This window comes from Leucoraja erinacea, chromosome 1, assembly GCF_028641065.1.
Source record: "Leucoraja erinacea ecotype New England chromosome 1, Leri_hhj_1, whole genome shotgun sequence".
In the NCBI taxonomy this organism is placed as follows: Eukaryota; Metazoa; Chordata; class Chondrichthyes; order Rajiformes; family Rajidae; genus Leucoraja; species Leucoraja erinaceus.
Window position 1 is genome coordinate 120,711,962 of NC_073377.1, and position 23,943 is coordinate 120,735,904.

Here is a 23,943-nt window from a genome sequence, read left to right on the forward strand (position 1 = left end):
TACAGTTAAAAATAAGGTAGAAAGTTAATGTAAAATGTTTCTGGACATATAGAGAATAACAAATACATGAAGTCCCACTAATAAAAATATTTTCAAAAATTGTTCCAAACTGGACTTTTCAGAATGGGAATACAAAATTAGAAATCAAAAATTAAATTACCCAAGGTGATCTCTCATGACAAACTGGGTGTAACATCACGCCAAATGTGGCCAATTAGATCATAACATGCACAATCTGATTTCTATTTCAAATAAAATATTTCTACCCGTATTACGTATACATTATAAATTTCTACATCGGTATGTAAAAACATGTTATAATTATGATAGTGCCTTTTAAAGCAGATGGATATAATTAGTGGCAAATTTCTGACCGATCTTTCGGTCCTGGGTTGCTTACATTGCCAGAGTGAGACCACATGCGAACCGGGGGATCAGCGCCTCATATTCCACTTGGGCAGCTTACAACCCAAAGGTATGAACATCGAATTATCCAGTTTTAGGAAACCAACAACCCCCCCCAACCTCACTTCCCTATGCCCCATTCGGGAGCATACCCATTTCTTCTACTATCCCTTAACATAGATATTAAGTAGCCTACCATTACTTAGACATAAAGAGGGGCCATTTCAGGAAGGTGCTAGGAATGGCGTTGAGCATCATTCCACATATCCAATTGATAAGGTGAAAGATAGGGATAGTTTCCACACTATCTATAAAACGAACACCAAACCAGCATCTGCGGTTATCTCCATGGTACCAAATTCAATGTCTGAACTTTAAATATCTACCTTTTGACATTTCCTGTGCCTGCACGCAATTCATATCACTCTATTTCCTCAATATTCATGTTCTATACAAGAGCCTCTTAAACTCCACTATCCTATCTGCTTCCACCACTACACCTGGCAGTATGTTCCAGGCACCACCACCCTTCTCTGTAAACAACCTGCCCATATCTCCTTTAATCTCCTCCTTCCTCTCTGACCTTAAGGTCTTTGACATTTCCACATTGGGGGGAAAAAGGTTCCGAATGTCCACCCTATCTGTACCTCTCAATTTTATATACTACAATCAGGTCTTCCCTCAACCTCTCCTTACAGTTAATACCCTCAGATCCAGGCAGCATTCCTGGTAAACCTCTTCTGTACCCTCTCCATAACCTTCATGCTGGAAGCATTTTGGCAGATATAGCAGATGTGGTCGGGAAAGAAATAGAACCAATGTTTCGGGTCAAAAATGAAAGGTACTGTTTTTTCTCTCCTTGACTTGCTGATTGTTCCAAGCTTTTCCAAATTTTGTTTTAGCTATTGGACATGTCCTATGAATATCCCATGAGGATAGTTAATATCTTCATAGATGGTCCTCATGGTTGTTGGTGCAAGTACAATAATTGTCTTTTTTAGCTTTTAAGATTTCTTTGAAACGTTTGAAATGCATAAACTCTTTGAAATGTTTGTACTCAGATTATGAATGTTATCATGAGTTATTATCAAAGAATGCAACATCTTCTACAAGAACATGTTGAAATATTAGTTCCTGATCCTGGATCTTCACTCTAAATTCAACTCAAGACCATTAATTTAGTTCATTAAATTTACTCTAGGTCTAAGGTAAAGAAATAGAAACATAGAAAATAGGTGCAGGAGTAGGCCATTCGGCCCTTCAAGCCTGCACCGCCATTCAATATGATCATGGCTGATCATCCAACTCATTATCCCATACCTGCCTTCTCTCCATACCCTCTGATCCCTTTAGCCACAAGGGCCACATCTAACTCCCTCTTAAATAATGACAATGAACTGGCCTCAACTACCTTCTGTGGCAGAGAATTCCACAGATTAACAATTCTCTGTGCAAAAAATGATTTTCTCATCTCGGTCCTAAAAGACTTCCCTCTTATCCTTAAACTGTGACCCCTTGTTCTGGACTTCCCCAACATCGGGAATAATCTTCCTGCATCTAGCCTGTCCAACCCCTTAAGAATTTTGTAAGTTTCTATAAGGTCCCTCCTCAATCTTCTAAATTCTAGCGTGTACAAGCCGAGTCCATCCAGTCTTTCTTCATATGAAAGTCCTGCCACCCCAGGAATCAGTCTGGTAAACATTCTCTGTACTCCCTCTATAGCAAGAATGTCTTTCCTCAGATTAGGAGACCAAAACTGTGCTCAATACTCCAGATGTGGTCTCACCAAGACCCTGTACAACTGCAGTAGAACCTCCCTGCTCTTATATTCAAATCCTTTTGCTATGAATTCTAACATACCATTTGCTTTCTTCACTGCCTGCTGCACCTGCATAACAACTTTCAATGACTGGTGTACCATGACACCCAGGGCTCGTTGCATCTCCCCTTTTCCTAATCGGCCACCATTCAGATAATAGTTTACTTTCCTGTTTTTGCCACCAAAGTGGATAAGCTCACATTTATCCACATTATACTGCATCTGCCATGCATTTGCCCACTCACCCAGCCTATCCAAGTCACCTTGCAGCCCCCTAGCATCCTCCTCACAGCTAACACTGCCCCCCAGCTTAATGTCATCCGCAACTTGGAGATGTTGCATTCAATTCCCTCATCCAGATCATTAATATATATTGTAAATAGCTGGAGTCCCAGCACTGAGCCTTGCGGTACCCCACTAGTCACTGTCTGCCATTCTGAAAAGGACCCGTTTACTCCAACTCTTTGCTTCCTGTCTGCCAGCCAGTTCTCTATCCACATCAATACTGAACCCCCAATACCGTGTGCTTTAAGTTTGCATACTAATCTCTTATGTGGGACCTTGTTGAAAGCCTTCTGAAAGTTCAGATATAACACATCCACTGGTTCTCCCTTATCCACTCTACTAGTTACATCCTCGAAAAATTCTATAAGATTCCTCAGACATGATTTACCTTTCATAAATCCATGCTGACTTTGTCCAATGAATTCACCACTTTCCAAATGTGCTGCTATCCCATCTTTAATAACTAAATATTGGTGTTCTGTTATAAAGTCATTTATGCAAGTACTGTTTTATGAAAATAATTACTGATCACAGAAGAGGTTCATACCTTGAATCACTCTGCACAACCTTTTCTTCTCTGATACCTTCTCCCTCAGTCCTCGTACATCAGCAAGTAAACATTCCACTGACCGTTCACTCTCCTGTACCTTTAAGCAAGTGTTCTGTGACCAGATGAGATTTAAGTAATAAAAATATGAAACTTATTAAATACATTAATTGAAAGTCTTGGAATGAAATGCATTATATTCCAAAAAGAATATTTCAACAAGTCTTGCTTCGACAATTATACCCTATAAACTTAGTGGACCTTCGCACGAGTGATGAAGATACTGACACCAGAGCCTTTGCCCCCAAATGGTACATAATGTACTTTGTGTATGATGCTGTCAGACCCGCTGAGTTACTCCAGCGCTTTGTGTCTCTCTTCAGTATTAACCAGCATCCGCAGTTCCTTCCGACACTTTGTCTGCTCCACTGCAAAATCTCCTCAAGGTATGCCGACTTTGAAGAAGTTCTCTCTTCATTAGCAGTTCTGCGAAACCCTCTTTTAATGCTCCCCTCTGTGCTTCCTACTGCTCTCCGCTCCACCACCACATTATAACCCAAACTGGCTACCAACCCCACTGCCCCCAACTCAATGAGTTCCGCGTCAGCCATGACGTGGAGGTTTTCCCTGCTTTGTTCTGGCCTTTCCTTACCTCCAGTTCCCTCTTCCCTACTTTCAGTCTGAAGAATGGTCCTGACCCAAAACTCATCCCTTTCTCCAGAGATGCTGCTGCCTGACTTGTTAATCCAGCATTTTGTGTCTATCTTCGGTATAAATCAGCATCTGCAATTCCTTTCGATGCATGTACATAATGGTCTGTTTGAATTCTACTCTTGGTCTCCCACTCCCGCTGGTAAAGTCTTTTAATGCAACAATTCTGCTTCCAAGTCATGAAACCTGGAGACAGAGTTGAACCTCAAACTATCATAGAAATATTCATCTTTTAATGAAGCAAGCAGGTGAAGATATGCATCATTTTGTTGTAATCAGAGGGACTGATATGAATCAGGGCCTCGTAAGAATGAAGGGCTGTCCCGGTAACGATAGATGGGCAGTGTGGGAGCATGAAAGCAGCCGGAACTTTTCCTTATTGGTCGTATGATTAACAAAAAAGTCACATCTGTGGAAAAAAATCTAATTAAATGTTTTATGCAAACAATTTCTATTGGCACAAGAGGTTTGGCACAGCACTAACAGACATAAGAGAAGCAGATTTGTGAAAGGTTGATTATGTGAAAGTTGCACATTAATGCTGTTAACATGGAGTAACTTCTGGGAGAAAAGCCATGAAGTGGGACAATATATTCAATGGAAAAATTGAACAAACAGATCTAGAGGCAAAAAGAAAATTGCAGATGTCGGAAATCTGAAATAAAAATAAAACGTAGAGATACTCAGCAGATCTCGCAAATAAGTGGAGAAAGCAGAGTTAATATTTCAAGTGGATGACCTTTCATCAGTAGACCCTAGACCTCCGACAATGTATTTGGCCTATCATGCCAGACCTTTTAAAGATTATCTACTTAGTCATTACCTCTCTAATCTTTCACCACAACATGTGCTTTATCTTTTAGAAATTATAATTGAATGTGCATTATTAACTTTTTACAGAATATATTATCAACCATAACTCATTGCGTTAGAACTACCTCCTGCTGCCCTTGGTTCTTGTTGCAGCTTCTCAATATGCAAGTGAAAAATAATGGAAGGACTTCTAACATGAATGCGACCCAAGGTACTTTTTGAGTTGATGTTTCTCTTTCACTAATCAGGTGACAAGCAGAAAACAAATTCATTGATTTGTTTGATACAGAAATGAGCCCTTTGGTCCACCTCATCCTTGCCAACCATGATGCCTATCTACACAAATCCTATTTCACTGCATTAGACCCATATCCTTTTACACATGTTCGATCCAAGAACCCGTACGGATGCCTGGTAAACGTTGTATCTGCCTCTACCATCTTCTCCGGCAACTTGATTCTTGTGTGTGAAAAAAATACCCTCGGATCTCCTTCAAATTTTTGGTGCAGACTCGGTGGGCTGTTGGGCCTGTTTCCGCACTGTATCTCCAAACTAAACAAAAATCTGCAGTTTCTTGGGCCATTCAATGTATTTTTAGGCTAATTCTCATGTCAGATGAGAAGTACCAGCCTCCAAATGTTTTCCTTCGCTATGACAGCCAGCTTGCAAAAAAAAATCAATTATCAGCCTTTTTAGTGCAATACTTGATAGCCTGTTTCTAGAACTGACAGTCACAATATCTTTAAGCACATTACCCTCCACCAGCCCATATACCTAATGTAACATCTTATCTTGTATTCTTTCTCTCTCCAAACACAATTTTTTCACACACCAACAGTATGGGTAGTGGTGAGTGCCTAATGTACATTCATCATATTATCACAGGGAGCGGGGGGGCACACAAATGCCCAGCCCACTCAAGGTTTTATCCTTTTAAAATCCTAACATAATTGCTAGTATGTTTCTATTAAGCGAGAGTTAGATGGAGCTCTAGGGTCTAGTGGAATCAAGGGATATGGGGAGAAGGCAGGCATGGGTTATTGATAGGGGACAATCAACCATGATCACAATGAATGGTGGTGCTGGCTCGAAGAGCCGAATGGCCTCCTCCTGCACCTATTTTCTATGTTAATGCATCTTAATGATTTGCAGTCTGTATGCATTAAAAATACATTAGTGACAAATAATCCACTATGTTTCGACAGTGTTCATCTTTTTAGTAGATCCAAGACTTATTTTTGGCTGATAAGGACCACAGGAATGCCAGAAATGTTAGCTGGAAGTGCTCACATCAGGCGACAGGTGGAAGAGAGTACTAGTCCCAGTGCAATTCTCTATGTCCTCACTTAGTTCCGTGGCAGAGCCATCTCCTGATTTAACAGCACAACTCCACTTGGCAGATTGGCCATGGCTCTGGTTGTTTGCCAGTCTGTGACAATATCTACTCAGTTTTTAACCTCACAATATAACACAATCCTTGTGTTTTTTTTGGATATCCACTTTTTATTAGATTTGCTAATTGATGTTATGAACCCAGGAACAGTGTACCACAAACCCTTGCTTTTGACATACTGCAACATATACTTCGATGGTACTGTCTTTCACTATTTTTCTCCACTTTACCAGAATTTACCTCTCAGGAGAGGTTGTACAAACTTGATTTGTTTTCTAAGGAGGCTTTGGGGGGGGGGGGGGGGGGGGTGCCAGGAACATGCTGCCAGGAGTGGTGGAGGAGGCAAATACAACAGATGCATTTATTGCATCGGGAATGGAGGGATATGAATCTTGTTTGGCAGTTGAGATTAATTTATTTTGGTATCGTGTTTAGCAGACATTGTGGTCCCTGTGCTGTACTGTTCTATGTTTTCCCTGAATCTTGAATCCTGAAGCAGTTAGCTCTTTTATGGGATATGAATCCAGGGATTTTAGTTCGCATCATTGCTTTACCTCAATTGAGCCCGACTCTAGGTTGCTCAGTCCCAAGCATTCATTGAAATCTTACCCCATTCCTCTCAGTTGCTATCAAACAAAAGCTCCTCCTGTAAGAGCTGTACAAGGCCAGGTGTAGCACTGCAATCACGGATGCAATTGACATCAGCTAACCTAACCTAACTCAGTTATATCCAGGAATTTCCTAATCTGTCCACCTAACAGCAACATTTAGAAGGGCTGAGACAAAATCAGAGCCAGGACTTTGAGAAAAGCTCTTATTGCAAATGGTAATAGAAACGAGGAACGTGTCCAGAAAAAAATAGTAAATGTTAGATCAATTAAAGTCAAAGGTAAACCTTTGTTAGCCCTGGAATCACTGATGGTAATGATATCAAATAAATAGCAATCACGGTGCCCTCCATAATGTTTGGGACAAAGACACATTTATTTATTTACCTCTGTACTCCACAATTTGAGTTTTGTAATAGAAAAATATCACGTGATTAAAGTCCACTTTGTCAGATTTTAATAAAGTTCCATTTTTATACATTTTGGTTTCACTATGTAGAAATTGTACATAGTCCCCCCCCCATTTCAAGACACCATAATGTTTGGGACTTAGCAATGTCATGTAAATGAAAGTAGTCATGTTTAGTATTTTGATGCATTTCCTTTGCATGCAATGACTGCTTGAAGTCTGCGATTCATAGACATTTCACCAGTTGCTGGGTGCCTTCTCTGGTGATGCTCTGCCAGGCCTGTATTGCAGCCATCTTTAGCTGATGCTTGTTTTGGGAGCTAGTCCCTTCTGTTTTCTCTTCAGCATATAAAAGGCATGCTAAATTGGGTTCAGATCGGGTGATTGACTTGGCCACTCAAGAATTGACCATTGTTTAGCTTTGAAAAACTCCTTTGTTGCTTTAGCAGTATGTTTGGGATCATTGTCTTGCTGTAGAATGAACTACCAGCCAATGAGTTTTGAGGCACGTTTGAATTTGAGCAGATAGGATGTGTGTATACACTTCAGAATTCATTATGCTACTACCATCAGCAGTTGTATCAATGAAGATAAGTGAGCCAGTACCTTCAGCAGCCATACATGCCCAGGCCATAACACCCTCACCAGTGTTTCACAGATGTGGTGGTATGCTTTGAATCTAGGGCAGTTCCTTCTCTCCTCCATACTTTGCTCTAGCCATCACTCTGATATGTTAATCTTTGTCTCATCTGTCCACAAGACCTTTTTCCAGAACTGTGGTTGCTCTTTTAAGTACTTCTTGGCAAACTGTAACCTGGCCATCCTATTTTGGGGCTAACCAGTGGTTTGCATCTCGCAGTGTAGCCTCTGTACTTCTGTTCATGAAGTCTTCTGCGGAAAGTGGTCAATGACAAATCCACACCGGATTCCTGAAGAGTGTTTCTGATCTGTCGGACTTTTTTTTTCTGGATTTTTCTTTATTATAGAGAGAATTCTTCTGTCATCAGCTGTGGAGCTCTTCCTTGGCCTGCCAGTCCCTTTGCAATTAGTAAGCTCACCAGTGCGCTCTTTCTTCTTCATGATGTTTCAAACAGTTGATTTTAGTAAGCATAAGGTTTGGTTAATGTCTTTTAACAGTTTATTCTTGTTTCTCATTCTCATAATGGCTTATTTGACTTTCATTGACACAACTTTGGTCCTCATGTCGATAAACAGCAATAAAAGTTTCCAAAGGTGATGGAAAGACTGGAGGAAAGACTAGGTGCTGAGAGCTCTCTTATATCTGCATTACGAAGGCAATTAAACACACCTGAGCAATTACAAACACCCGTGAAGCCACGTGTCCCAAACATTATGGTGCCCTGAAATGGGGGGATTATGCATAACCACAGCTGTAATTTCTCCATGGTGAAACCAAAATGTATAAAAATGGCCTTTATTAAAATCTGACATTGTGCACTTTAATCACATGATTATTTCTATTCCAAATTGTGGAGTACAGAGGCAAATAAATAAATGATGGATCTTTGCCCAAACATTATGGAGGGCACTGTAAAATAGAAACAGTAACTAAGACATAGATCAATTACATTCTCCATGAATGGTGGAACATACTGAAGAAACAGGATACGTACAGGAAAAAACTGCAGATGCTAGTTTAAACCGAAGATAGACACAAAAAGTCGGAGTAACTCAGTGGATCAGACAACATTCTCTGTATAAAATGACTAGGTGACGTTTCAGGATGATACCCTTCTTCAGAACCATTCTTCATTTAGGTCTCTCCAATTCTTTGTTTTTACTAATGTTTGAATCATAGCAGTAACAACTTCCTTTGACAATGTGAAAGAGGTCACTCTTATCCTACTAGTTTTCTTGAAATAGAAGCAATGCTGAATTAAAAGATTGCAAAGGAGATAATTTATTCAGCTGTTCTCTGGTATTAAGATTACACTTCCAATCACCAAATAATTAAGATGAATACCAAGAGATTTTTAATGCCTTGATAATCCTACACAAACTTCACATAATTCCATCTCGAATTATGAAAAAATTGGCAAAACATGTGTTAACAATTTACAGGTAAATTTTAATACATTGAATCAGCCAGAATGTTGTTAAACAATAACCAAGGAAAAAGTCTATTATTAGAGTGAAATGCAAAATGCCAATATCAGAACATAGATTTGAATAAATTTACGATATACATTCCAGTTACCTTCAGTTCCTCTTGTAGTGTATTATACATGCATTGAATTCTCTTAACCTCTTTTAAGGATCCTTCCTGTTCAAAAAATGCGTGTCTGAGGAGTTTTTAAAAAAAAAAGTTAAATAAATGTATGCTCTTTTTAGTTATCTTATTCATCTTTTAACTTCCATTTTACAATTAAATTTATACGATAAGTTGAGTATTTTACTTCAGAAAGGAGGATCTTAGAACAAATAGCATTACTTGCCCGGGAAATGCATTCACCAATCTAAGTATCTGATATCTGCATTATTTAGGTCTACCTCAGTCATTGTCCCAAGCTTAGTAACGGATAACTTTCACTAAAATGTACTTCATTGTAATCATCATGACCTAAACAATAACTTTACTGCCCAACATTCAACTATATGTTTGGTTGAGTCTGGGGCTATGCTTTAACTAAGACTTGAGTATGTTATCACCACTCTTTAGCTCATTTAAGGTCAACTCTTCCATCTTCCAGAAGAGACACTGAAGATACACTAGTAAAATACAGTTAATTATTAGCCTACATACAATGTTTATTTCCAATCAATATTGAAGAAAACATTGTCAGTGAATTCAAATCGATTTCCAAATATAACATGATTTCAAAGAAATAGTTTTTAATATGGCTCCAGTTTCACTTTATAAATCACTATTCATTGCATTAATTTCTTTGGGAAAAACACTTGCCTTGCTCAATAAATGGAAGACATTTTAATATTCTAAGTATGTATTTGCAGTGCACTAATAAAATCAATTATTTGAAACTGATTTGGTTTATGGGAAATTGATATTAACCATTAGGTTTGCTCCCAGTTTATGATTGTAATTCAGATTTGAAAACATTGATCAAAACCTTGTGTACTAAATTTAAATCAATAAGAGCATCTTAATGTATATTAGCCTGTATCTCTCCTAAAAAAAGGGAAATGCTCAAAATGCCACATCTATTAAATCATCTAGAATCGTGGACCAACAGACAACTAATGTTAATATCAACCATTATTAATTTCTTGAACAATCCAATAAATCATATGCATGAAATAATTCCATTAATCAATACCAATGTCTATTGTAATGTATGAATTTAACAATTTATTGCAGCAGACCATTTATTACATGGAAACAAATTATCCACTATCCTGTCTATCCACATGTCGATCAAAAGAAATCATAGTAGGATATATTGTTTAAGAAGGAGCTGCAGATGGTGGAAAAATCGAAGGTAGATAAAAATGCTGGAGAAACTCAGCGGGTGAGGCAGCATGTATGGAGTGAAGGAAAAGGTGACGTTTTGGGTCAAGACCATTCTTCAGACAGCAGGATATACATCATCTCTGCATAACTTTTCCTCATATGTCACATTATATTGCTTTGTTCAAAGTGTAATATTTGAATTATCATCTTCGTTCCCATGTTTGGGACATTGCTCAATGATATAAAATTAGGGACTCGCTTATCCAGCAGTTCAGTTTTATGAAAGGTTTTTACAATATTTGAGAAACAATGGTCTTTGTATGGGTTAAGTTACTTTAATTGTGTATAACGTTTCTCCTGTATGTATCCTCAATGCAGGAGATCGAATTTAATTTCTCGAGTATGGGTTACCACATTTATTTTCTGTAAATGTAACACTGCATTACTGTTTTGTCGTAAAAAAACATATAGGATGGGAGCTACTCTGTTCCTTAGACTTACTCCACTAGTCATCAAGATCTTCAGCTACAACCTTCTTTTCCTGCACAATCCCCATATTCTATGATTCCTTTAATATTCAGAACTATTTTGAACACGTGATCATTTTCTCATATCCTTTTAATGGTCTGCTCCTTATTGTAACTCCTAATTCTAAACTCGTAAGACAAGTTAATCTTCCGAAATCTCCAGTCAAGCCCTTTAATGAATCTTGCATGCTTCAATGAGGCCATTCGTTTAAAATCTAGAGAATAGAAGACTAGCCTACTCAATCTCTCCTTGCAGGCGACGTAGCCAACCATCCCAGGAAACAATCTGATTTATCTTTGCTGCACTCTTTCTATTTAAGTATATCTTTTGTGTAAGGAACCAAACTTCTGCATAATATTCCAGATGTGGTCTTATCATGGCACTGTACAAATATACTTAGACTTCTTAATTATTTTACACAATTCCTGTTGCAATAAAGGCCAATGCGCTATTTTCTTTCCTAACATCTTGCTGCACCTGTTTGCTCCCTGCGATTTTTGCACAAGAACAACCAGTTTCGTTTAAGTCATCTGAAGTAGAGCCGTGACACAAAACGTCGCCTATCCATGTTCTCCAGAGATGCTGCCTGGCCGTATAAATATGAAGAAACAAGTCTTTCAGAAATGATGAAGGTACTCAACTTGCAAGCTTTCACTCTGTTCCTCTCCATAGATTCTGCCCGACTTGCTGAATATTATCAGCATATTTATTTTATGTCAATTTTCCAGCAGTGCAGGGTTTTGCTTTTCAATATTCAAATCCAAGATAAATGGAAGCAAGAGCTATGCAAGAATGTAATATCATGGTGGAAGATCATATGTGGTGCAAAACAGGCATACGAAGAAACAGGCCTTTTGGCCTAAATTGCCAAAGCTGACCAAAATACCTCATCTATGCTAGTCCCACTTGCCCATGTTTGAGCCACTTCCATCTAAACCTTTCCTATCCATGTACCTGTCCAAATGTAATTTTAATGTTGTTATGGTACATAGCTCAACTACCTACTCTTGCAGCTCGTTCCACATACCCACCACCGTCAGTGTGAAATTTTGCCTCTCAAGTTCTTGTTAAATATTTCCCTTCTCACCTTCATCTGGTGTCCTTTGGTTCTTGATTCCCCTACTCTGGGTGAAAGACTCTGCATTTACCCTTTCCATTTCTCTCATGATCTTATTCACCTCTACAAGATCATCCCTTATCCTCCCACATTACAAGGAATAAAATCCTAGCTGAAGAAAAACCTCTCCCTCTTCAGGCCCTCAGGTTCTGGCAACATCTTTGTGAATCTTCTCTTAACGACATTCTTCCAAGAGCTGGGCGACCACAACGGAACATAATACTCTTAATGTGGCCTCACCAATGCCTTGTACATTGTAATATTATGAGTACAGAAAAAAATACATTAAAAATGTTGCTATAATTTTGAAAATACCTTAAATTAAACAAGTTTGCACATGAAACAGTATATCGAGGCCAGCTCATTGGCTATATTTAAGAGGGAGTTAGATGTGGCCCTTGTGGCCAAGGGGATCGGAGGGTATGGAGAGAAGGCAGGTACGGGATGCTGAGTTGGATGATCAGCCATGATCATATTGAATGGCGGTGCAGGCTCGAAGGGCCGAATGGCCTACTCCTGCACCTAATTTCTATGTTTCTATGAAGGGACAAAATAGGAGGAGTAGGTTACTTGATCCCTCAAGTGGCTGACTAACTCAGCATTTCCACCTGCTCTTAGTAATCTAAAGTATTTACCATGGTGTCACTTTCCATTTTATTTAAACCTGCCATGTTTCAACGTTTCAAAACCACAAAGGTATTTAGTAAATCCAAATCTTTAAAATGTCAGAATGACCTATATCCAGCAGATGGCAGCAATACAACTTCAGGTTCACACCGTGTAGCAAAAACCTATCCACCCATAAGCAAATATCCTTGATGTGCATTTCAGTCAAAAATGGCACTCAGTGCAGGACATTGCAAATCAGACAGGTACAGAATTCATTCTCGTTAATAAGTGGAAAGGCCCCTGCATCTTTCCATTCCCCTCCCACTCCAAAACAAAGGCTGATACTGGTCACAGTCCACTGCGTCCAGGTCCAGTTAATGCAACAAAGCGAGGAAAGACCAGCTGAGTTTTCTACCTGTGTTTCTTCATTGCTCGACAATAGCCCTCGGCACAACTGGGTCCAGAAAATGCTTTATAGTCTTGCTGTTCAGACATTCCTAGATTTGTCACAGATATGGGTATGGACTGAACAAAACTACAATTGGGAGAAGAAAGATAAACATTAGCTTTGAACATTATTGGAAAATTGACTAGAAAAAAAATGTGTTCACATTATAATGCTCAGGCTTGCAGTAGCTGACAATATTGTTTAAAGAAACATGGCATGGCTCACCTTTCTTGTGGGTTAAATAGCGTATACTCCAGATTGTGTGTGGAGCCATTCTCTCTGCTTAACTTGGTTGTAAGGAGAAAGAACACCAGCTGTTGGTTTTTCAGTTGCTTCTGCAGGGTCCTGTGAAGGAGACGTTCTCGGAATGTCATGGTCTGATTTGTGTTACGTCTGAACTTATACCAACCAATAACATTCTAAGGGGGAGAAAGTACAAGTAGATTTAGATCTAGATCCAGGTTAAAAGAAAAGTGGGGCAGTGTGGGAGAGCAACATCACTTAAAATTTAACGCAGCAAGTAAGCCATTAATATCAAGACTGTGCCATATCTACTCATTATCAAGCAGTTAACTGACTGTATCCAACTTATCTAAAAGATAACCAGCTGCACAAATATTGCACATTAACATGCATATCACATAACATGATTCATCAGATCACAAGTCAAACTCTAATCGCAATTTATCACTATGATCTTGTTTCTTATAAACAGGGTTTACTACGGGGTTATTACGAAATGCTTACGAAAAGGTCCTTGAATGGTCCATCCCTACCCTTCTTTGGCAATGTTCTTATTTTTAATGTATGTATGAAATGCCTTTATTCCATGACATGCAGAAGAATTGAGGCGTTGGAGAATCATGGGAGAATATCTTCCTTTCTTTTTTGTGATATGCATTCTTTTCACACCTGGTCTTTGTTTGCACAGATTACAGAGTACCTCAGATTGTCCCTCAGAGCCCATTTAGCCTTCGACTAGTGGAAGTCCAGCAGCAAAATGTCACAGAACTAGCATTCACAGGTTTTGGCCCGAAATGTTGCCTATTTCCTTCGCTCCATAGATTCTGCTGCACCCGCTGAGTTTCTCCAACATTTTTGTGTACCAAGGAGTTGAACTGGTTCATTTATGCTTTCGCTAGTTATGACATCCAGCAGTGCATTCAATGTCATGCATTACCCTACCTGATACCATCTGCCACCAAGCCACAAACTCCTGTCAACAGTTCACCAAGCTCGAAAGATAGCATAAAGCATTTGCAAAATACAGCCATACATTTAAAATAACGGGCATTTCACAAACACAGTTTATTGTGCACTAATAAATTAGTGCTAATGTCAATGGGTGCCTTCATAAATATGATGTGCATATCCATGCATTTCTTCATTGAGGCGCACACTTGTTTATTTTTAAAAAGCTGCGCAAACTAGATAGCAACTGAATTACATGAATAAATATACATGTTGGATGAATTGTGCAGGCCTTCAGTTTGAATCTTATGACAGATGCTTAAGCTATGAAATTAGAGCATCCCTGCTGAAGTGTGCCAAGTACCTATCTACAATATATGGGACAGTCAACTGATGAGGTGAATGTTTGAGTAGGCTCTCAATATTTTATATAATTACAGAAATGATAAGCAGTATGATAAACAGTATTGCTAAAGAGCAACCTAGTTAAACTAATTGCACATTTTTGTTTAGTTTCTTTTGGTTTTAATTTTTAGAAACAGGCCTTGCGGCCCACCAAGTCCACACTGATCATCAATCACCGGTTCAAACTAGTCCTGTTATCCCATTTTCTCATCCACTCCATACACATTAAGGGCAATTTTATAGAGGCCAATTAACCTACAAACCTGAACGTCTTGGAATTGAATTTTTTTTTAAAAGCTAGCCAGATACAACAAATTACCGCAAACAAACAGACCATATATTCCTAAACTAAGCGTACCTAGTCATTTCAAGCTCAGACAGGTAACAGAAATTAGACTTGCACCATGTTATGTAAAAAAGATCAATGACAACATCTTTATCTAATGCTCTTTCTGAAATTGTGGCCACCACCTTGCGTTAATAAATAACTAAGTGGGATTTTAGAACTCATGATTACTGTTGCTACATCAACACCATGGAGAGGTAGTCAGTGTTGGTCTAAATATCCATAGGACCCCAACATCCACAATTCCTTTAGCATCTTGCATCAATGTTATACTAAATTAAAAGTTAAATTAGAATATTATATGACTTTTTCCCCCCGAATTTCATCCTAAAAGACTTATTTCATCTGCAGAATTATCAGAAAATTCTATAAAGAAAATGTGACAAATTACACAATATATAATCCGACATGAATCATTTAAAGGTCAGTCACTTGTAACTTTTCATTTGTTTGCTGTTGACAATACCTGTTCCTGATTTATCAATATCTTCTGCAATGCTGTCATGTCCACTTCACCAGCAGCATTGTAAAAACTGTAAAAGACAGACAGGACATTAGAAACATGGATTTTAATTCACAAAGTGCTATAAATCTTGGCTCTTGCTTTCTAACTGTGATTTTATATCCTATTTTGGCAGCATGCCCTCACTTACAACGTTGGGACAGTTTATTTTATAATCCACTACTTTCCGTAATGACAGATTTGGCACAGCAATATGATTATGTAACACCCATTAGTGTGCAAACAGATCTTCATACCTGCAGGCTAAAGTAATTTAGTAAGTGGGCAAATAGGTGGATTAATAAAGAATTGGACCATTGGGATACAGGTCACACATGCACCTACATAACATTTCTTGAAATTTTGTCTATTACTCATACTTTCCATTGTCAAGATTCAGTAACACATTTTTATTCAGATGATGGTTTTAGAAGGTTGTACCGAGGCCTTCTCCAAGACCTTTGTTAACCTCATTACCACAGGAGGTAGCATAGCTCATGTTGAACAGGCCCGCTTTTAAATCATTACAATAAATATAGCTGGACATTCAATTTTCTCTATCTGTCAACACAAACATTGTAACTGTGGTAATGGAACTGGATCGCAAACCTAAAGAAAAGTTCCAATCCCACCATCTACAAAACCCAATTCAATAAACTTAACACTAAACAATCAAAGCTCTCAGATTGCAGCAAAAAACTCAACGTTCACTAATATCCTTTCCAACACATCTACATGAGACTCATTCGCAAGTAATGTAACTAGGAATATTTAAAAAAATAGGACCCCCATAGTCTCTCATGCCTGCTCTGCTATGAGAATGCAGGGTGATGAGAGGAGGATGCTATGAGAATGCAGGGTGGACAGATGCATGGCAGATGCAGTTTAATGTGGATAAATGTGAGGTTATCCACTTTGGTAGCAAAAACAGGAAGGCAGATTATTATCTAAATGGTGTCAAATTGGGAAAAGGGGAAGTACAATTGGATTTGGGGGGTCCTTGTTCATCAGTCAATGAAAATAAGCATGCAGGTACAGCAGGCGGTGAATAGAGCGGTGAATAATGGCAATTTGGCCTTCATAACAAGAGGAGTATAGGAGCAAATAGGTCCTTCTACAGTTGCACGGGGCCCTAGTGAGACCACACCTGGAGTATTGTGTGCAGTTTTGGCCTCCAAATTTGAGGAAGGACATTCTTGCTATTGAGGGAGTGCAGCGTAGGTTCACAAGGTTAATTCCCGGGATGGCGGGACTGTCATATGCTGGGAGAATGGAGCGGCTGGACTTGTATACTCTGGAATTTAGAAGGGTGAGAGGGGATCTTATTGAAACATAAGATTATTAAGGGTTTGGACACGCTAGAGGGAGAAAACATGTTCCCGATGTTGGGGGAGTCCAGAACCAGGGGCCACAGTTTAAGCCATTTGGAATGGAGATGAAGAAACACTTTTTCACACAGAGAGTTGCGAATCTGTAGAATTCTCTGCCTCAGAGGGCGGTGGAGGCCGGTTCTCTGGATGCTTTCAAAGAAAGCATCCAGAGATATGGGGAGAAGGCAGGAAGGAATTCAAGCTTTCCTCTCAGTGACATTTCACCCCCTTATTTATGAAGTATCCAGCTACTGCTGCTTTGAAATATTAAAAACTCTGTAAATCACAAAGAAGGGTTCAAAAGATTCAAAATGAGAGAAAATTAAAAAAAATTGCCTCATTCCTGATTGTGGATGATCAGCCATGATCACATTGAATGGCGGTGCTGGCGGAATGGCCTACTCCTGCACCTTTCGTCTATTGTCTATTCAATTAGATCTTATCTTGGCCCTAGTTCCATTTTCTTACCTGTTCTTCAAAATTCTTGCGTACCTTATCAATATTAATCTAACTTAATCCCCTCAAGGCCAACAAGGATGCACAAGGAACATTACCCTAACCTTTCAAGGGGAAATAGTGTTTTTATAGTGTCTGAAGAAGGGTTTCAGCCCGAAACATTGCCTATTTCCTTCGCCCCATAGATGCTGCTGCATCCGCTGAGTTTCTCCAGCATTTTTGTGTACCCTAGTGTTTTTAAAAACTGTTTCATCTAAAGTAACAGTACAAAAGGAATGCACAAAGCACTTTCCTATCTTTTTTCCACGCTCTCTCAAATTGCTCTGACACTTAATCCTCATAACAACATCAATATTGGAAAGTCACCATGTAGATAAGACCAACTCTATTGTGCATCCCATTAAAGCTCCAAGCATTGTTCAATAGTAAACTGACCCCTATTATATGTTCTCTGTCCAAGTTACATTATCGCAGAACTGAAACAGTACAAATGAGAAATCTTCCCGTAATTCAGGATTTCCTGTTTCAGGGCACAGCGATGCATTCAAGTAATGAGAAGTTTCCAAAATACTGTATTCATTTCAACCAAGAAGCACAAGTACTCTCCACAGACTCAGTCTGAAACTGCAAACAAACTGGAACATAAAGTGAAGTACGAGTAGAGTATCCATTAACCTTTATATATGAATCAAGTGAAAACTGACTGAGCAATTCCCACCAGAATCAAGAGATGTAAAACTCTTAGGAGTGAGAGTAGCTATCAACTGAGCTCACGTACCTGAATAGCCTGTAACATGGAATATGTTTCTGTATATCTAGAGGGGAAAAATACACATCAAGGTTCAGAGGGGGATAATAAATTTCACATGTAATACCAACTTCCAGGAGGGAAATTGTACATAAAGGTCAGGATGGATTCATGTTTTGATTTATAAAATTGCTTCCTTTATGCTTTAAAGGCCATTCACAGTTATATTCTGAGGGAGCTCAATTAATACCAGAAAATGACAAGTTATAGAATACTCTCAGGCGGCTTTGTTATTCTTCAAAATCTTTTCCTTGACAAGAACATTGGCATTAATTAAATGAAAACTTTGACACTGGATAAATATGCACAGATGTTAGTATCATGGAAGGTTTTGCCTTACCATTGTTTATTCATGGAAGTAAAATAAGCCATCTCATCTAAACCAAGCAATAACATGAAAAAGGCACCTCAAATGTTTATGGCTAAACGGAAAACATTGATATGGCAGGGAATTCTGCAGAACACCCACAAACAATAAAGTACCTTGAATTTTATAAGAACATACATATAGACAAACATACAAATTAGGAATAGCAGTAAACCTCTGAAACCTACCCCATCGTTTAATAAAAGGTAGACATGCTGGAGAAACTCAGTGGGTGAGGCAGCATCTATGGAGCGAAGGAATCGGTGACGTTTCGGGTCGAGACCCTTCTTCTTCGGGTCTCCAGCATCGTCTACCTTCGATTTTTCTAGCATCTGCAGTTTCTTCTTAACCATCATTTAATAAGATCACCAGTCTTTGTTGAACCCCTCTCTGCATTCAAGCTTTCCTTTCAGTAACATTTCACCTACTTACTTATCAAGTATCCAACTACCTCTGCTTTAAAATATTAAAAACTGTAAATCACAAGGAAGGGTTCAAAAGATTCAAAATTAGAGAAAATTTTAAAAAATTGCCTCATCTCCATCTTGGATCCTCCCACAAGAGGAATCATCCTCTCTACATTCACCCTGAAAAGACATCTTAAGATGTTATTTGTTTCAATCAAATTCCCCTTTAATATTCTCCATTAGAGTTTAAATTTTTTTTTTTTGTTTATTTTGATTACAATATCCATTAAAAGATATGTTCTTCAGAGGTACAAGGCTCAGAAATGTAATACTTTTAGCAAAATAATCTAACTGAGATAAAGATTTTCATAATTTGACGTTCTTCTTGAGAACCATAGTAATAGACCTGCAATTGATTTAAAACAAACAAATATAATACCAGCATAAAGAAATGCCAGTTTCTTTTTGGCTCTCTAATAAGTGTAGTTCCTAAAACTTTAAGTCAAAACCCATCAATGTGAAATGTCATCAACATGGGGCAGCACATTGGCACAGCAATAGAGCTGCTGTCTCACAGCGCCAGAGACCAGAGTTTAACGCTGACCACAGATGCTGTCTGTGCACCGTTTGTATTTTCTCCCTGTGAACACATGGATTTTCCCCGGGTGCTCCGATTTCCTCGCACGTGCCAAAGACATACAGGTTTGTAGATTAATTGGCTTCTGTAAATTGCCCTTAGTGTGTAGGATGCGAAAACGAGATAACACGAACAAGTATACGGATGATCAATGGTTGGTGTGGACTTGGTGGGCTGAAGGTCCCGTTTCCTGTTTCCAATAAACAAAATAAATTGGTCTGGCTGCTGGAACTCCTCACATGTACCCCATCACAAGTACTGACCTCCCCACCATTGAAGGGATCTATACGAGGCATCCAGCATCATCAAAGACTCACCACCGTGGCTACAGTCTCATTTAATTCCTGCCATCAAGAAGACAGTATAGGAGTCTGAAAACCATGACCTCCACGATCAGAAACAGCTTCTGATCAACAACCATCAGGCTCTTGAACACTGCAAACTAAATTATGAACTATGTGCAGTCTTGGTTGCACTAGAGTTTGGAATTTCAATGTTACGTTTTCAGTATGTATGATAATTAAACATACTTGACTCTTGATCTGCCTTTACTCCAATCAAAGCTGGTTAATACGCAAAGGACACAAGGTGCTGGAGTTATTCAGCAGGTCACGCTGTATCTCTGAGTAATATGGATCAATGATGTTTGGGGTCGAGATGTCATCTAACCATGTTCTCCGGAGATGCTACCTGACCAGCTGAGTTACTCCAACATTTTGTGTCCTTTTGTAAATTTCTCATCCTCAGTTTCAAATTCTCCCCATGGCCTCCCACCATTCCCGATCCCTCCAAGATCAAGTCTTTCGCCAATTCTAATCTCTTGCTTATCCCTAATTTATAGTTTTCCACCTCTGGCATCATTCCAAGCCCACGATTATGGGATTTGATCTTTATTACTCGATCTGCCTTTAAATCCTTGTTAATTTTTTTAACTTCTATCATATCTCCTAATATCTTCATTGGCGCAATCTTGAACCTGTCCTTGGATGACTCTAGACATTGAACTGCATGTAGATGCTGACACTCAGGCACTATAATAACACATAGGTGACAACACAAATACAACAACAGTGTTATAGCATTGTAGGCTTTGTACAGCTGCCTAGCCAAGGTCAACTAATGTAAGAAAGACCAACAATTTATATGGCTATTTATCACAAAATATTGCATGCACACAAAGACATTAGGGATATTTAATTGTGGAATTAATGTCATAGTCATGTGGTTATTTTTCTTTACAATGGGCTCATCAAAAGTACACTCACACTCATTGCATTTAACACATTTCAATTCCGTTATGCCTCTGGTAGAAATGTACTATTATTAAATTAAAAACCAAAATTTATTCACATTCATATAAAAATGCAAAAAAAGCCCCGATGTAGGGTTTACAAACTTACTGAATGAAATGTCTTACCTATAGTATTTTCAACCTCAATGTCATCCATCTGAAAATCAGTAATACTATATTTTGCTTCTGATTTGATTTCACCAACAAGAAACCCCTCCTGTCAAAGGAAAACAAAACATGGATTTTATTAGTTTTCCAATATGTTACATCCTTGTTTCATTGGTAGCATATGTTATTAAAGACGAAAGAGACTGTGCAAGCAATATGACCATGTTAGTATTCTGAAGAACTATACAAATGGATATTTTACAAGCACACGGCCTTTAAAACAACCTACTTAACACCTTTCACCAAGTTGCGTTTTCTGATGATCCTGAAGTACCAAACACTTCTAATCAATCAAAATGTATTGTGCAAGTACTTTTGGTAGATTGGGGGCTCATTCTTAACTAAAATCTTAATTCCATGCATCTTAATGACTTTAATTTAACAAACTTACACTAAAGATTGACACAAAATGTTGGAGTAACTCAGCGGGTCAGGCAGCATTGTGGGTAGAGGGAATGGGTGACGTTACGGGTCGAGACCCATCTTGAGACTGAGAGTCAGGAGAGAGACAAACTAGAGATATGGAAGGGTACAAAGCGAGAGAGGGTGTTGCGGAACTCTCGTCGGAGAGAGAACTTTTTCAAAGTAGGCATACCTTGAGGAAATTTTCGCAGTGGAGCAGGCAAAATGTGTAGGAAGGTACCTTATCGATTTCAAAGTTCTTAGACCACTAACATTGCTGCAGGCTAAATTTTACTGGATACAAGGTGACCAAACAATTGTTTAATTGCCCTAAATAATGTCCTAATCAATATGTAATCTTTAAACAATGCCTTTGCAGAGAAAAAACAAAACATGTCTCTATATATTGCCTCTCACAACCTTAAGATGACCCAAAGTGCATTATAACTTTATTGTACTATCTAACAATTAGCACGATAAACTCCATATGGACATCTGGGATAGAGGGCCATAAGAGGGTGGCAACAGTAATCTTTGAAACCCTTTCAGTTATATTTCATCTATTAATAACTGATAGCTCTGTTTTATCCTCTTCAAGCAAGCTAAAACACACATTTCCTTAAACAAAATGTAATACAAAAGGAACTGCAGATTCTGGTTTATACCAAAGATAGGCGCAAAACGATGAGTAACTCAGCGGGTCAGGCAGCATCTCTGGAGAACATGGATAAGTGACATTTCAGGTCGGGACCCTTCTTTAGACTGATTGCAGTACTTTTACTATGAATAGCAAGATATCCCAAGCTCCAATTCATTGCATCCAAACTCAAAAAGGCATGGTTGTTTTCACACATTTTGCCTGTCTTTTGCAGTGTCATCAGGAAGATATCTTTAGGCTTAGATAGCTGAAGCATGGTCACCAATGTTCAGCAATTCAAATTGAGGAGTGTACAAAGTCAGAATAAAAGCTCTAGTGAAGATTATGCTGTGCTCTAGCAATTTCTTTGAATATTTTGTGGTTGGAAAAGGTTGGAGATAATGAATGCTTCATCTCTGAAATGCCAAATCCTTACTTTAATAAAAAAACTCGGGGCCCTTAGTTCTAGATTTAGCTACAAGAGGAAACATCTTCGCCACATGCATCTTATCAATACCTCTCAGGATCTTGTATGTTTCAATGAATTCTCTTGCACTTCAGCAGATACAAATCGAGCTCATCTTGACCTTCCTCGTGAGATAACCTGCCTCTTCATGCACAGCATAATCTTCACTAAACTGCTTCTCCGCCAGAACAGTTATCTCACTAGACACTTATTTTAAAACCCAATGCTGTCGTCCGTCAGGACAGAGCCAGAGCTCCAACAATTTCCTCAGTGCCATTGCCCTAAAGATTGTAATTCTCCTTTGTTCTTCCCCTCCTTCCAACTCCCAATTTACAGCTATTTGTGAGATGTTAATTGCATTCCCTATGGTGAAGGCTGATGCAAAAATACCTGTTAAATCCCTCCCTTCTATAAAATCAAAGTGCATTTCTTTTTAGAAAAAAAATCTATAGAAGCTTTGATTTTGTGTTGCTGAATGGCTTTATCATGCAGATTCATGGTCATACAGAGGCCCTTTGCCAATTTACCCACATTTGGTTTATGTCCCTCCAAATCATTCCTACCCGGGTACTTGTCCATGTGTTTTTTAAATGCTGTTATAGCATCTGCTTCATCTACCTCCTCTGGAAGCTCATTCCATATAGCCTCCGCCTCATCTAATTTGTCCTTCTTTATTTAACTTTTTGTCAACATACTGTCCCATCCGCTGACCAGCCACCTTTCTCTCTGAAAATGTGTACTTTTAAGTTATATACTGTGCCAGTTCTGGTTTAACACTGGATCTGATGACATAGATCTACTAATTAACTAGTTGAGGTATTGTTGGACAATGGCCAAAGAAAGACAGTGTGCACAATGGTAATTGTTGATCAAGTTAGGACAGAAGCAGAGCTTTAGTCTAAGTTTGCCAGGTGCAAAATGGGGGAACAATGGGAAAAGTGTGTTGGAATTATCAAGCTCGGGATGGTAAAAGCAGAAGTGAAAGAGGAAACATTAGACCCAAGGGTAGATGATTTATTGAGTGATGGTGTGGATCTGTAATTGAAACTTTCTTCCTGGGTCAAACGTGCAGTTTCATTCTATTTCAGACAGTTATGAGGGCAAGGAATGAAGTCAATGATCCAAGCATTATTAGCAGGCCATGAAAAACAAAAATGGCTTCAGTTTTTCAAAAGCCTAGAGAAAGTTGCTGCTCATACATTACTGAGTATTAGACAAAGTGGAACAAAGAAATAATAAAGCTATCAGACCGATACCTAATAGGACATCACTACAAATCTGTTTCAGCTTGGGAATCAACATTTAGGCAGTGGGGGGTTTGATGAAAGTGGAACTAAGGACAACAGTAATGGGCCCACCTTCAACCTC

At 38.7% G+C, this 23,943-nt stretch overlaps 1 protein-coding gene across 1 annotated transcript in view; it reads right to left on the bottom strand.

The window, feature by feature from the left end:
• abraxas1 (abraxas 1, BRCA1 A complex subunit) overlaps positions 1-23,943 on the bottom strand; it is a 32,637-nt gene that overhangs the window by 794 nt on the left and 7,900 nt on the right. The window contains exons 2-8 of the mRNA XM_055642429.1: positions 21,029-21,119; positions 18,171-18,207; positions 15,531-15,597; positions 13,348-13,541; positions 13,090-13,209; positions 9,209-9,293; positions 3,057-3,171 (exon numbers count right to left, since the gene is read on the bottom strand). Of these exons, the coding sequence (XP_055498404.1) occupies positions 3,057-3,171; positions 9,209-9,293; positions 13,090-13,209; positions 13,348-13,541; positions 15,531-15,597; positions 18,171-18,207; positions 21,029-21,119 (709 nt within the window). The remainder of the gene's footprint in view (positions 1-3,056; positions 3,172-9,208; positions 9,294-13,089; positions 13,210-13,347; positions 13,542-15,530; positions 15,598-18,170; positions 18,208-21,028; positions 21,120-23,943) is intronic.